The sequence below is a fragment of the Trachypithecus francoisi genome, unplaced genomic scaffold, assembly GCF_009764315.1.
Source record: "Trachypithecus francoisi isolate TF-2019V2 unplaced genomic scaffold, Tfra_2.0 Lachesis_group10, whole genome shotgun sequence".
Classification (NCBI taxonomy): Eukaryota; Metazoa; Chordata; class Mammalia; order Primates; family Cercopithecidae; genus Trachypithecus; species Trachypithecus francoisi.
Window position 1 is genome coordinate 46893156 of NW_022681455.1, and position 15017 is coordinate 46908172.

General features: G+C 39.5%; 1 protein-coding gene across 1 annotated transcript; it reads left to right on the top strand.

Moving 5' to 3' along the window:
- The first annotated feature begins 373 nt into the window (after nt 1-373).
- ANKRD66 (ankyrin repeat domain 66) lies at nt 374-12263 on the top strand. The gene is given in 6 exon segments (XM_033219893.1): nt 374-442; nt 3335-3395; nt 3398-3417; nt 5359-5533; nt 7144-7372; nt 12065-12263. Coding segments are annotated over 6 exon segments (753 nt in total).
- Nucleotides 12264-15017: the final 2754 nt, after the last annotated feature.

Sequence of the window (15017 nt, forward strand, 5' to 3'; positions counted from 1 at the left end):
ACCTCTCTAAAGTTAAGGAACTTGCCCAAGACCTGACAACTGGTTCTGAATGTGAGGAGCCCAAACTGTCCCCACTCCCCAACAGTTCTCACATCTCCTATGGATACATGGTCACTACACAGCCTACCTCCGTCACAGTGTTATGTGGGCAGAAAATCATTCACAGCTTTTTTAATTTTAATTTTTATTTTTGCATTAAATACTATTTGAAAGATCCTGTTAAGGGCCAGCACATTTGGACTAAAAAAGATGGCTGGAACTGCTGCAGAGTTAGGATGTGAAGCAGACTGGGAATCCCACCCCACCAGACACCTAGGGAAGCTGAAGTTGACTGGCTGGCTTTCATGCAGAAGGAGGAGTCAGTTTCCATGGCATGGGCACAACACTCCGGATAGTTAGGACTGCCTGCAAGCACAGAGCTCCTTGGATTTCACACAAGACAGTAAGTGCCTTTATGTTGCCCTCTCCTATTTACTATAGTTATTAAAAATTACTCACATTTATTAGAACTGATATTTATTGACTACTTTGCACTTGATTTCCTATCTTTCTGGTAGAGACACATCCACCAGAAAGATAGGAAATCAAGTGCATTTAATCAAATTCACAAGGATTGGTTGCTAAAGGAACCAACTGATAAATTTCAGTAGTCAATGCTAAGCTAGTGAATTGCATATATTTTCTGCAAACAAATTGTGTTTGTTTTTGTTTTGTATAAAGCTTCCAATTAATAGTTATTTTTTAAAGCAACTTTATTAAGATACAGTTCACATACCATAAAATTGGATTCATTTAAAATGTACAATTCAGTGGTTTTTGGCCTTTTGGTGTTGTGAAAGCATCTAATCTAAGAATATTTCATCACCCCAAAAAGAAATCCTGTACTTATCAGCAGTCACTCCCCACCCCAACCTCCATCCTAGCCCTAGGCTGCCTATAGTATATATTCTGGCTATCTAGATTTGCTTATTCTGAGCATTCCACATACATGGAAGTATGCAATATGTGATGTGGTCTTCTGTAACTGGCTTCTTTCACTTAGCATGTTTCAGGGTTCATCCATAAAGTATGTATCAGTACTTTATCCCTTTTTATTGCCAAATAATAATCCTTTATATGGATATTCCACATTTTGTGTATCCATCTATCAATGAACCTTTGGGATATTTCCACTTTTGCCTATTATAGATAACGCTTCTATGAACATTCATGTACGAATGTTTATATGGATATCTGTTTTTCTTCTCTTGGGTATATAGCCCATTGGAATACTCAGACTTTCCCATTTCAAAACTTACTACAAACCTACAGTAATTAGAACTGTAGTACTAGCATGAAGATAGATATTTAGAGCAATGGAGTAGAATTGAGAGTCTAGAAAAAAAACCCTTACATTTATGTTCAATTGTTTTGTGGCAAGTGTGTCATGTATAAAAATTAACTCAAAATGGATCACAGACCTAATAGTAAGACTTAAAACTATAAAAGTCTTAGGGGAAAACACAGGAATAAATCTCTGTGAGGGAAAGGACCAACTTCATTCTTTTACCTGTAGATATCCAGTTGTCTCAGCATCATTTATTGAAAAGACTATTATTTTGTCACTGAATTGTCCTGGTGTACTTGTTGGAATCAGGAAGTGTGAGTCCTCTAACTTTGTCTTTCAAGATTGTTTTGGTTCTTCTGGGTCCCTTGCATTTCCATACGATTTTTTAGAATCAGATATTCCATTTCTCTGGAAGTAAATTTTGCTGCCCAGTGCTTCCACTTGAATTGCAACTCATCCATGGGAAGTTATGGAATCTTGGCATGAACTCAAATGTGGGACATATGAGGTTGGTTGAAATGTAAACCTGCTTGAAGGCTTCTATGAAAGGCAAGCGAAAAGACTTCTAGATATTGATTTACAAATTGGTTTTGTTTTAGTGGTACCTTCAGATTAGAAACACTCTAGTGTTTTTGTGTACGATTTTATCATTGATCAAACACTCCAGTATAAGCGATTTTATTAAAATAAATTTTAAAAGTAAAACGCAGTCTGTGCCATCTTCTCTCTCACCTAACACAGTATGTACAGAGCATCTATTTCACAAAACATGCCCAATCCTTGTCCTGCACACCCAAAAATTCTGATACCTTTTGGACTGAGGCCCAGGCATCTGTGTTTTTTAAAATCCACTGCTGATTCTCATGTAACCCCTCAGTTGAGAACAGCTGCCACATCCTTACTCCCTCCTCAGCTCTCCAATCTTACTTCCTGCCAGTCTATACCTTACTTTTTAGCCACAGAGATATTGCTACTCAGAGTGTGGCAAGTGAGCTAGTAGCACTGTGAGAACTTGTTACACATGTGGAATCTCAGGCCAGGTTCCAGACCTACTAAATTAGAATCTGCATTTTAACAAGATCTCTAATGATTTGTGTACATCAGAGGTTGCCACACTGTGGTCTACAGACCAAATCTGGCTCACCCCGTTTTTGTAGGCCCGTGGTCACCATTTAAGGTGCTGAACCTCCATGGGATAGCACAGTGAGACTCCCAGAGCAAGCCCAGGCAATGCCCTCTGCCCCTGCTGCCCCGTCAGCAGCCCACAGCTGTGCCTGGCCACTGCCCAGGCCCTGCTGGTCACCACCTATACAATGGGGACTCTCCTGGTGGCAACTGCTGGGACTGAGCAGTGGAATTTCAGTATGGGAGTTGGTGGCTCCATGAGCCACCTTGTCTCCTGCTAACTAACTGAAGATGACCCCTCTAGGAGGAGAGAAAGCTCACTGGGATCTGAGCTTCACTAGGGCAGAGTGAAACTGACCATCTCACCGACCAGGCCCTTCCCCCTCAAGCCTGTCCTCTTTCCACTAAGAATATCTCCAGCTGAGGAGATACCCTCCAGGGTACAAAGAAGGTAGAAAGATCCATCCCAGGAAAGTAGGGCAGGGTGGAGCTGGAGTTTTCTCTTTCATGTGTATAATAGACTCTTGGCATATATATTTTTCTCTTTTTTTCCCCTCTTTTTTTTTCCTCTTGGCATAATCATATTTACTGTCTGGTTCTTTACAGAAAAAGTTTATTGACTCTTGGTTTACACATTAGGAACCACTTGCCCTTTGCAGTGTATGACTCCGGCCACAGACATGGCTGTCCTTCAGCAGGGGATCGTCCAACTCCATCAGTTGCAAATATGTCTCTGACCCATCCCTTCAGGACCCAGCTTAGGCCACTTTTAGAGAAAGCTCCTTTTACTTCCCAGTCTTTGTGAATGGCTCTTTCTCTCTGTCCCCTAGGCATTTAGGGTATTGCATTTTAATTTCGTTTATTTTCTTTCTCTCCCTCCAGGGCTGTTCACACATTTCAATGCACCCACCTGGAGGGCTTACGACAGCAAAGATGGCCAACCCCGGCCCAGAGTTTCAGATTCAGTAGGTCTGGGGCTGAGCACAATATTTTGTGTTTCTAACAAGTTCGCAGGGGCTGCTGCTGCTGGTCACAGTTGGTGAGGTTGACACCAGCTCCTTAAGATCCCAACTTAAATCTTGAGATCAGAGACATTCCCAATGGCCCCATCTCAAATGGTACTCTCTCCACTCTTGTTTTCTATCTCACCTCCTTGTTTACACCAGCAGCTCTCAACCTTTTTGTTCTCAGAGCTTCTTTATACTCTTAAAAATTATTGAGAGCCCCAGAGAGCTTTTGTTTATGTGGGTTATAGCTGTCAATTTATTCTATCAGAAATTAAAACTGAGAAAACTTTTAAATATTGATTAGTTCATTTAAAAGACTGTAATAAACTTATTATACTATAATATAAATGACATTTTATGAAAATAAATGTATTTTCCAAAACAAAAGAAATGTGACTAGTCACATAGGTTTACTCTCTTCTGCCCAATCTCTTTAATATCTGACTTAAGAGAAGACAGCTGGATTCTTGTATCTGCTTCTGCATTCAGTTTGTTGTTTTGGTTAAAGTATATAGACAATGTGGTTATACACACACACACATGGATATACAATATATATACACACATATATACATATATGTGTATGATACATACACATATACATATACACATGTATATATAATATATAATTATATATTGTATACACATACATATACACACATGTATATTATATATACATATATGTGTGTACATATAATATAGACACATATATATTATATATATAAAGTTGGAAAAGGGAGGAATATTTTCAGATAATTGTGGATATTGTTTGATACTACAATAAAATTGTATAAGTTGTAGTGTCTTAAAGGTTAGTTGCAATGTGCAATCTGAAATGGTATCAATGCACTTTCTATACTGTTTTATTAAAATCCATTGGTCTACCAAATGGATCTCTTTATCCATGCATGATTTTGTAACATCCTTTCTTTGTCATGGAAAATATTCATCTTTAGGGTGATAAATATTTTCTAAATGTTCACACATTTCATTGTACAGTAGTCTAAAAACACATTTATTAAGTCATGCAATCAAAGATAAAGATTTAATAAAAATAATTCTTATCGTTTCATTTAGGATGTTCCTATGTAACTGGCTTTTTAAAATTTACTCTGAGTGTGTGGTGAATGGCATGCTTCCAGGTCCAGTTTGGTGTCATCGCCTTGCTTCATGCTAAGGCACCAGCAGTTTTCTACACTCTTGCTTTTGAGCCATCCGAACAATTGTCAACACAGTGAAACAAGGCCAGTAACATTTTAATATAATGAAAATAGCTTTGACTTCACTGATCCCCTGAAAGAGCTCCAGGGATTTCTGAGGGTCTACAGACCATAGTTTGAGAACTGCTGGTTTATGGCATAACATTAATAACAATTTTTAGGTATTTATTTGTGTGATTGCGTGTCCATCTCAACTGGTGTAACAATGTTAATACTGTTTAATTTTCATGGAGTACCTGCTCTGTATCCAATATAATTTTTTTTGCAAATTGACATTTATCCTTACAACAACCCTGGCAGATTATATCCATTCTACAGATAAGAAAGATAAGGCACAGAATTACACAACTAACATAAGGGAACACGACTAGAACTCTGAAGTAGGAGTAGGAAATAGCACTAGAGGATATTTTGAGGCCAGGTAGCAGTGTGTCAGCCCATGAGTTTAGACATTATTCTGTGTGCAGTGGGAGCCACCAATAGTTTTAGGGTAGGGGACAGGCAGGCACTAACCACAGGAGCTAAGGTCTAAGTACACACTCATGCCACACACATGAGGTAAACTTAGAGGCAAACGCATGTGGCGGGAAAGGAAATAAATGATATGGAAGTCTATGGGATTACTGGCTAAGAATAAAGGGTTATACAGAATTTTCTAAGTGGCATGTCTCTCCCACAGTTGTTTTCTGTCATGGAATTGGCCAAAATGTCAGACATGACAAAGCTTCACCAAGCTGTTGCTGCAGGAGACTACAGCTTAGTGAAGAAGATTTTAAAGAAAGGTCTCTGTGACCCAAACTACAAAGATGTAGACTGGAATGACCGGACCCCACTTCACTGGGCTGCAATCAAAGGTGAGTGGGCAATGCTTAGGTAGATCTGCCCTTTTGAGTCCGCCATTCATGAGGCTATCAATCAATAGGCTATGTGGGGGAGTGGAACAAACATTTCTTTAGAGCCAGATGGAAACTTCATTTCATTTTTTTTTTTCTTTTTTTTGAGACAGAGTCTTGCTCTGTCATCCAGGCTGGAGTGCAGTGGCACAATCTCAGCTCACTACAACCTCCATCTCCTGGGTTCAAGCGATTCTCCTGCCTCAGCCTTCTGAGTAGCTGGGATTACAGACGCGCGCCACCATGAAGAGTGAATTTTTGTATTTTTAATGGAGAAGGTGTTTCTCCATGTTGGCCAGGCTGGTCTTGAACTCCTGACCTCCAGTGATCCTCCTGCCTCAGTCTCCCAAAGTGCTGGGATTACAAGCGTGAGCCACCATGCCCAGCCCCAGATGGAACATTTTAATCCTGATATCACTGCTTACTAGTTGTAGTACCTTAAGCTAGTTATTTAATGTCTCTGGGCCTGTTTGTTCACCTAAATAATATGTGCAGGAATGCCACTTTGGAGCCCTGTGATGAGAATTCAGTAAAATAACGAATGTACCGTGCCTATCGTATAGTCTGCTCTCAATTAATATTAGTCCTTTGCCCTCTCAACCTTTAACAGGAATAGAACATCACAAAGAAGGATAGGGATTTTCATTCATCATTGAATCCCCCACGCCTTACATAGCTCAGTTCCAGAACTAGAGGAAGATAGTGGCAAAAACTTCGGCAATGGGCTTCTCAAAGGCTTTGGCAATAGAAAGCCATTAAAGAATGTTAAGTAAGAAAGTGTTATGGTCCACTTTGCTTTTTAAACATTTATTGTGATTCCTGTGTGGAGAATGGGTTGACAAGGAGCAAGACTGGCTGCAGAGAAATTAGTTGGGATATTTTTGCAAAAATCTAAGTGCAAAGTAATGGTAGCTATACCAAAGCATCTTTTGGTGAACATTTGCTATGTGCTAGGTACTGTACTGTGTACTTCATGTCTGTGATTTCGCCTGCACTCTACAAGAATTCAGTGATATAAGGGGTAATATCATTAATATCATAAATTAGGAAACTGGCTTCAGATATTTGTTTCTTATCTGAGGTGCCACTTGTTAGCAAGTAGGATTGGCAGGATATGAAATCACATCTATCAACTAGAAAGCCTGTGCTCTTAACCTGTGCTAGCTATCATGTAAATAGGACTTAAAATATTTGGTTTTGGTTCAATGTTGAGACTGTCAAAAACAGAGTGGTCCTTACCAATAGACAAGTATAGTGTGTCTTGGGAGAGAAAGCAAGATTCCTGGGCAGGGCCTGTGTCAATGCACAGGGTAGGGGAGTGTCTTAGAAGGAGGACAGGGAAGGCTTGCAGGGCTCAGGCCGTGGGTGAGAACTAGGTTCGAGGGGTAAGGTAGGGCACTGAGTTCCTGGTGAGAAGAGGGAAAAGGGAGGAGGGGATGATGATAAGAAACTGGAGGCTCCTCAAAGGCAAAGTTTCCCTTTCCATTGTGTTACCTAGGCTGGCCCTGGCCTCAGGCCACTGGGGACATCTTTATCCTAACATCATCCTGTTTCTTCTTGGTACCTCTAAGGGCAAATGGAGGTGTTACGGCTCCTGATAGAATACGGAGCCAGGCCCTGCCTGGTTACTAGTGTGGGCTGGACCCCAGCTCATTTTGCAGCAGAATCAGGCCATCTGAATGTACTCAGAACTCTCCATGCATTGCACGCTGCCATCGATGCCCCCGACTTCTTTGGAGACACACCAAAGAGGATTGCACAGATCTATGGGCAGAAAGCCTGTGTGGCATTTCTGGAAAAGTAAGTTTATTTTTTTTCCACCTGTAGAAGGAGCAGAGGAACAGGAATCTGTGATGAAGATCTTGTCTGATTCTGTGGTCTCAGGTCAATGAAAATGAAATGAGGAAATCCAGGCAATGGACGATTATTTTATTGGTTTTTTTAGTTGAGATATTTTTATTAACGTTTCACTTAAAAGACTAGTTTGGGGGTCAAAACTATATTAACATGTTGTTTTAGATTATGCAAAAATTTTCTCAGATAAGAAAATTGGGATACCAAGTTTGAAGATGGGACATGGTGCAAGAATCACATGACCTTCAGCTTTCTGAAAGGCATCCAAACTGGCTGTGTGACCTTGTGCAAGTCAAGGCAGCTTCCCAACTCTCAGTTGTCTCATATTTAAAGTGAGGCAGGTGAATTAGACTTCAATTTTTCAGTACCCTCCTAACTTTTAAAACCTCTATGTTCATCTGTGAATGCCCTACTTATATGCACACCAAAGAACTTATCTAGCACCTGTTTATTTTTTTCGCTCAGCCAAGCATTCAAACACAATTAAGCACCAATAATTTGCATAACAGTTATAGCTCTGAGAGGGACTGAACAAAATTTGGAAACTTAGAATTTGATTGTTTCGGCAAGCAATTCATACAAGAGAAAGTAGAGTATCAGAGTGAGGGCATCATTGCTTGGAAACCAAATGATATAGACAGCAATGCCATCTACAGGGGCAGTTCATGATGGGGTGCCCTTCGAAGAACCTGAAAATGCAGTTATCTTCAGAGAGTTGAACAAGTGAAAATTTTGCCTATGGTAAGGTTAGTTATCCATAGAAGTAACCCAAGAGACATTCTCTTAACGGTAATGTCTTACATTAAAAATATCCAGTATCACAATTGAGATGATTTGGGGAGTAAAGAGGCAGAAACTTGAGTCCTGACTCACGGATTCACTTTTCCCCAACTTCATCCATCATCCCCTACATTCAATGATCTCCATCCTCTGTGGACCTCAGCATCAGCAGACATTGTTCTCTGAACTTTTTAAAATCCTAACATAGCACAATGTGACCATAGCTCTCTTCACTTTATCAGTTCCTGCATTATCACCAGGTCTTGAATTCATCAACAACTCTTGTCATTCAACTTCTCCTTTTTCTCCTAATCTATCACCTTCCTGAAGGTCTCACTAAATTTCCTCTACCATGTGAGTACCATAATACATTTCATTGTTCTACTCTCTTCCCGCTATTTCTGCTATTAATTCTCAACCCAGCATATAACCCAGAATTCCCAACCTTAGATGAACCTCTGTCTTCTCCACGTTTATGCTTGCTCAGCTAGAGAAAATCCCACATGTCAATATATGGGTATCACCAGCAATTTGAATATTTCCACTTTTATCTGAGCCCTCAGAGCAGCTTGGCTATCTCTTTCTGTCCTACTCCCTCAATGGCAATTCTAAAGCAACATCACACCTCAGCCTGGCTTTCAGAGGTATGCCTTCTACTTTAGAAAAAATATTGAAGCCATGAGTTACAAATTTTTCAACTCTCACACCGCAGATTTTATGTATATTTACATCAGCTCCTTCCTGCTGTCCTGTCCCTCCTTTGTAAAGTGTTATCCCTCCATATAGACTCTTGATCCAATCCTTTATGTCTTCTAGAAGGTCATTCATTATTAGTGTATTCTTTGTTACATCTTTACTCTTTCTCTTGTATTTTTAGTGTTTTTTCCTTTCCCTTGACTTCTTTCTGGACTGTGAATATGTTCAAATCGGTATTACCAAACAAATAAAAAGTTAGAGGCCCTTCTGAATTCCTCTGTGTCATTCTTCTTCCCTACACTTCTAAGCAACTTGAAAGCTAATCTACTTTTTCTAATCCAAAAGGAAAAACACTTATCCTCTCAGAGTGTCTAACATGTTTTATAGTAATAATTTGTGTAAAAAAATAGAATCTTTGAATAGTTTCTGTATTTTTATTGTGATGAAAAACTCATAACATAAAATGTACCATATTAACTGTTTCTAAAGTATACAGTTCGTCAGTGTTATGTACATTTACATTGTTGTGAAACAGATCTCCAGAACTTTTTCATCTTGTAAAACTGAAACTCCATACCCATAAACAACTACCCTCTCTTTCTTCTCCCCAGTGGAATAGAATTTTGACTATATAAATCAAGAAACACCTGAATTCTTTAGTAGTTTTGTTTGCAAGATCTAAGATCATGGTAAACATTAGGTCGTAAAATCTTGGGGAGAGAAAACATGTCCTTCCTCTGACTTGTTAGCAATCAAATTGAGTAGGTTTTAAATGTCTATTAATTGGAAGGGTTTGTTATTTCATTTTCAGCCAGAGGAAAGAGGTGCATTTTAAATATCAAAATTAGATCAGCTTTGAGTTTGTACTAAATTGGGAACGTAATAGATTTTCATAAATTATGTGTGCCTTTTTGGAAATGTCAACTGTCTTTACGTCTGCCTGTAAAAGTTTTGAAATATGTTTTTCTCTCAAAAAGGCAACATTGTTTCATTTGCTTGAATATTATGATAGGAATGCTTACTGATATTACTTGATAGTCATATGTAGCCTTGGAACTTTAACATATATATATAATATATATATATCAGTATTAATCATGATAGTTGTACTTCTTTGAAACATTACATTTGAGGAAACTAATCTACGTAATTGTCTCCACTTCTTCATCCCTCACCCACCCTTCAGACTTCTTCCCCGATCCTCATACTGAATCAACTGTCACTCAAGTCATTAGGGAGCGCCTCACGGTAAATCAATTGTCTCTTCTCAATTCACAGCTTACCTCCACTTAATTCGGTATTTAATATTCCTGAAACCCTTCTCCCTTGTTTTATCTGATGCTATTCTCTTTTAGTTTTTCTTCTACTTCTCCTAAAATTCCTTATGAATTTTATAATGTGCTTTTTCTAAGAATAAATCTCATGATATATTCTTGCATGCCTTTTAAATGCTGACATTCCTCAGGGTCCTGCCCTTGGCTGTCCTCTACTGACTCTCTCTAAGTAATCCCAGCCCCTCCCTAGTGACCAGGGATCAACATGAAATATGACCCCAGCATAACTGAAGTGCAGGAGGGGTGCTTGCCTCCAAATAGTGGGGAATGCTGTTACCAAGAAAAGTAGGCAGTGTTGAGCTGGCAAAAACAACAAAGGCACATCAGTCACATCACGTGTGAGTCATTTCTACTTATCATCAGCTCCCACTAAGAACTTCCCTTCTGACAGTTAGAGGGTTTAGGGAGAAGAATCCTGAATAAGGGGGGATTAACCTGGATCTTGAAAGCTAGCAGGCTAGTGGAGGAGGGGAAAAACTGTTGATCTGGAGTGAAGGCACCAACTTGGAAATGTGCATAGGTTGTGTATATATGTGAGAAGGCAAGGGATAGTGGAGGGACAGTGCAGGGACAGTGCAGGGATGAGTGGCCTGGCTAAGCAGAGCATTCACACTAGAGAGGAATGGAGGATAAGGTCAGGTGAGGGGGAGAGTGACCACAGTGAGCAGGGCAAGCAGAAGAGTGTGAGCTCATCAGGGGAGTCACAGGCTGAAATAGATGCATTAGCAATTTACTAGTGTAGTAGAGGAGTTGGCAGTGGTACTGTGTGGGATTGAAGAATGCTAGACTTCAGGCAAGGGGATCACTTAAGGAATGTCTTATTGATTCACATTAAACCACTCATTTAGCAAATATTTTTGAGTTCTACCATGTGCGTGTCATTGAGTTAGACACTAAAAACGACCTAAAATAAACCAGATACAGTGCTGGACATCAAGAAGTTTAACTGTTTGGGAGAGAAAATAACTTGTTTACATAAATAACACTAATACAAAACAGAGAGTGACTAGGCAGAGGAAGGACATGGTGTGCTCTGAAGATTGAAAGGTCACTTCCAGCTTAGGGTGAAGGACTAGCGAGTTTGCTGTCCTTTGAATAAACTGTGCTTTTAATAATGGTTTGCACTTAAGATGCTATTTGCCTTCCCTATACCATTATCTACCCTCTTAAATTCCATTTGTCCTCATATTGGTTCAAATTTTCTCTCTGTAAAGTGACTTTTCCAAGTGCCTTTCAGCAAGTTGCATACTCACCTTTGGCCTCATACAAAACTATATGTGTATATTTCCTATTGTCTATGTGTATGTAATGCTCTATTTATCTAATTGTCTATCCATCAATGTATCCATTTAAAATTATATATTTTTTACATAATCCATACATACATATAATACATATGTGATTGTGAATGATTCTCGTTTTCTTCCTTATATGTTTCTGTACTTTTAAATTTTATACAAGGAACACACATCACTTTTACAGTTATGAAAAATAAAACTAAAAATAAACAAATGAAAACAATCTCCCAATAATCTGCAAGCTGCTCTGTAAATGTGAGCACTTCAAGAATCAGTAGCATTTTCTTCAAGCTGAGTGACTATCTTTTAATCTGTTAACATCTCACTGGGGTCACACATTTTTTCTCCATGTCCAAGTAGTTTCTTTAGTGTCTGAGACCTTCCCTAAATGTATACTTGGAAATGCTCAAACTTGGCCTCCTTCCTTCTCAACTGAATTGCTGTCTGCAGAATCTGTGAATAGAGGCCGATTCCCAGGCTGGGACAGGCCCTCCTGCTCCAAGTTCAGAAGCCCCTTTTTTCTTTCCTAGGGCAGAGCCCGAGTGCCAAGACCACCGGCGTGCTGCCCAGCAGAAGGGGCTGCCTCTGGATGAGCGTGATGAAGACTGGGATGCCAAGAAAAGGGAGCTGGAGCTGTCTCTTCCTTCCCTAAATCAAAACATGAATAAAAAGAATAAGAAAAGTCGAGGCCCTACCAGGCCCAGCAATACCAAGGGGAGGAGAGTATGAGAACTCAACCTTACGTTTTCTGGTAGGGAACTTTTCCTGCTAGAATTGAGGCTGTTAGGCATGGTGGCCTTCCCATGACTTTACTTACATACCTTTACTCATCTGGCTTCTGCCAAAAGCCCATGGACCTGTCATTAGGGCTGTTGTTAATGTCATTAATGCTGTCTACATGGGTTGTTGTTTCCTGGCTAGCACCTACTGTGTACAATAATTGCCAGGAGAGGACAAAACCTGCTTGCATTTTGTCATCAGTGTCATCTGTTTGCATGGTCAGCATCTTTTGTCCCCTGCCCCCCAACAATGATAGAATTTCAGGGGACAAGGAAACTCTGGCATGAATTAACTTCATCCCTGATAACGAATGAGAGATAATGTAAAACAATGAACATGTGATTATAGGCCTACTTTTTCAACTGTAAATTTTGGAAAATTAGATCAGATAATTCCAATAAAAAATTGCCTCCAAATTGAGATGCAAAATACACATTAGATTTCAAACACTTAGTACAAAAATATAAAATGTCTCATTAGTAATACTTAACATTAATTACACATTAAAATGATAATATTTTGGATATTGCGTTGAATAAAATATATCACCAAAATGAATTTTACCTTTTTCCTTTTCCTTTTTAAAACATGTGGCTACTAGAATGTTTAAAATTACCCATGTGTTTTTTATTTTATTTCTATCGGACAGCATTGCTATAGAACCCAAACAACATGTTAAGCCTCTCCTAGGAGACTAGTCTGGTGTATTTTACTTTCCCTGGCTGCTCTGCATTTTAGATATACTAATTTCTCTGCCTAAATCAATTTATTTAGCTATCGAGTACCTTTATTACACATTCCTTAATTAATGTTTGTGTTAATACAGGCCATACTTAGTGTGAATTTTCTGGAATAAAAAAATGCTTGAATATCTCATAGAAAAGCAGTATAGCTATAGAGGATACCTTTCCTCATGTTGATCGACCTTTGAGCATCAATCCCTTTTCTCTATGCTCTGCAATGCAGAGTAGTGCCTGCTTTGGACCAGGACAAACATTGGAAGACAACTGACTCGAGCTGGACTAAGTTTCTTCTCCTGGGTACTTGAAAAGAAATCCTCATGAGAGGCTGGACCAGTAGCAGATGACTTCAGAAGTATGGAGTGGTTAATTCTACAGTAGGGCTGAGGAAGGATACAGAGATGCCCTACAAAAAGGACAAGAAGACAGAGGAAAAGACAAAGAGATAGAGATAGGTCAGTAGATAAATGAATAGATAGATAGATTCGATAGATAGATATATGATAGATAGATAGATAGATAGATAGATAGATAGATAGATAGGTAGATAGAGATGAATAGCTGGATAATTTGCTATTCCTAGTTCTGGTTCCTTACTCAGGAATCTGTGAAATACTATTTTATCATAAAAGTTTCCCTTTGCTTACAGTATATTGAATTGATTATTTTCCTTGCAAGCAGACTTTTCTAATAAGTACAGTATTTTAATCATGGACTTATGAGTAAAGCTGACTTAGGTTTGTATCCTCCTCTATGGAAATAGGTAAAAGAATTCCCATTTCCTGGGGTTGCTGTGAGAATGAGATGGACAATGTGTATAAGATGCTGACATTGGTACACTGTAACTGGTTTATGTCATGGCTGTTGTATTAGTACAGAAGTGAACTCAGTTTTCCCCTGGGAATCCCAAGGGGATCCAGGAATAATGCCTTTTATAGGTCAAATGAGGCTATTGTCCAGTCCATAAATATTCCATCTAATTTTGTGGCATGGATAATAGCCTGTCCTCCATCAGCTGGACAAAACTGTGATAAGCAAAGTGTCCTTGGGGGTCTCTCACTGTGTCCACAACCCTGTGGCTCCCAGTGCCCTCATTCTGCCCTCACTTCATACTTATTCTCATTGAGATATAAAGAGACTTATGTCTTCTCCCACAAGTTTTTAGGTAGTCAATGAGAACGGCAGGAAGAGAATGCTAAAATAGCTTCTCTGTATGGCTAATTTGATGCAACATAGACTCTGTACTAAGTGCTTTACATGTATTATAACTAATCTGCATGACATAGCTGCAAGGCAAGTATCATTATCCCCAACTGACATCCCAAACTGAAGTTCTGAGAGGTTGAATGACTTGCCCTAGGCCACCTGACCCGTGTTTGTGCAGGCTGTAAAGCCTGGCTGGATTTGGTCAATGGGCTAACCTTTCAGGCTGTAAGACCTTTGGCAGGTTGTTTAACTTCTCAAATTTCCTCTTCTGTAAACAGGGATAATACCAGCACCTATGTCATAGGGTTGTGGTGAGGATCAAATGAAATAATACATGTCAACTACTTAGTACAATGTCTTCAACAAGGTGTGGGTCACCAAATGTCAGTTGCTGTGGTAGTTATTATTTTTCACAGCCTTCAGTGTCCCAGATATGTAACAATGAAGAATGGCTTGCTACGAAGCATTTCCCTCAGTCCAGAGGCAGAGATTTGGGGTGACATCATTCTCTGAAGCCCATCAAAACCCTGAATGAAGTTGTCCACTATATTCTTGCTCCTGAGGTTGAGCTCTCCACCTGAGCAGCCTTAGGGCTGAGGTTTGTCCCTTGCAAAGTATCTGAGCCAAAACAAATGGACTTCCAACATCCTGCCTTCATTCTGTCATGCTGACTGTCCATTTAATTGGGGTCTATTTGAGGATCTGCAGCAGTTGGAGGGAGGGGTATTTGTGATCCTTGCCTGTTTTCTCCCACCCT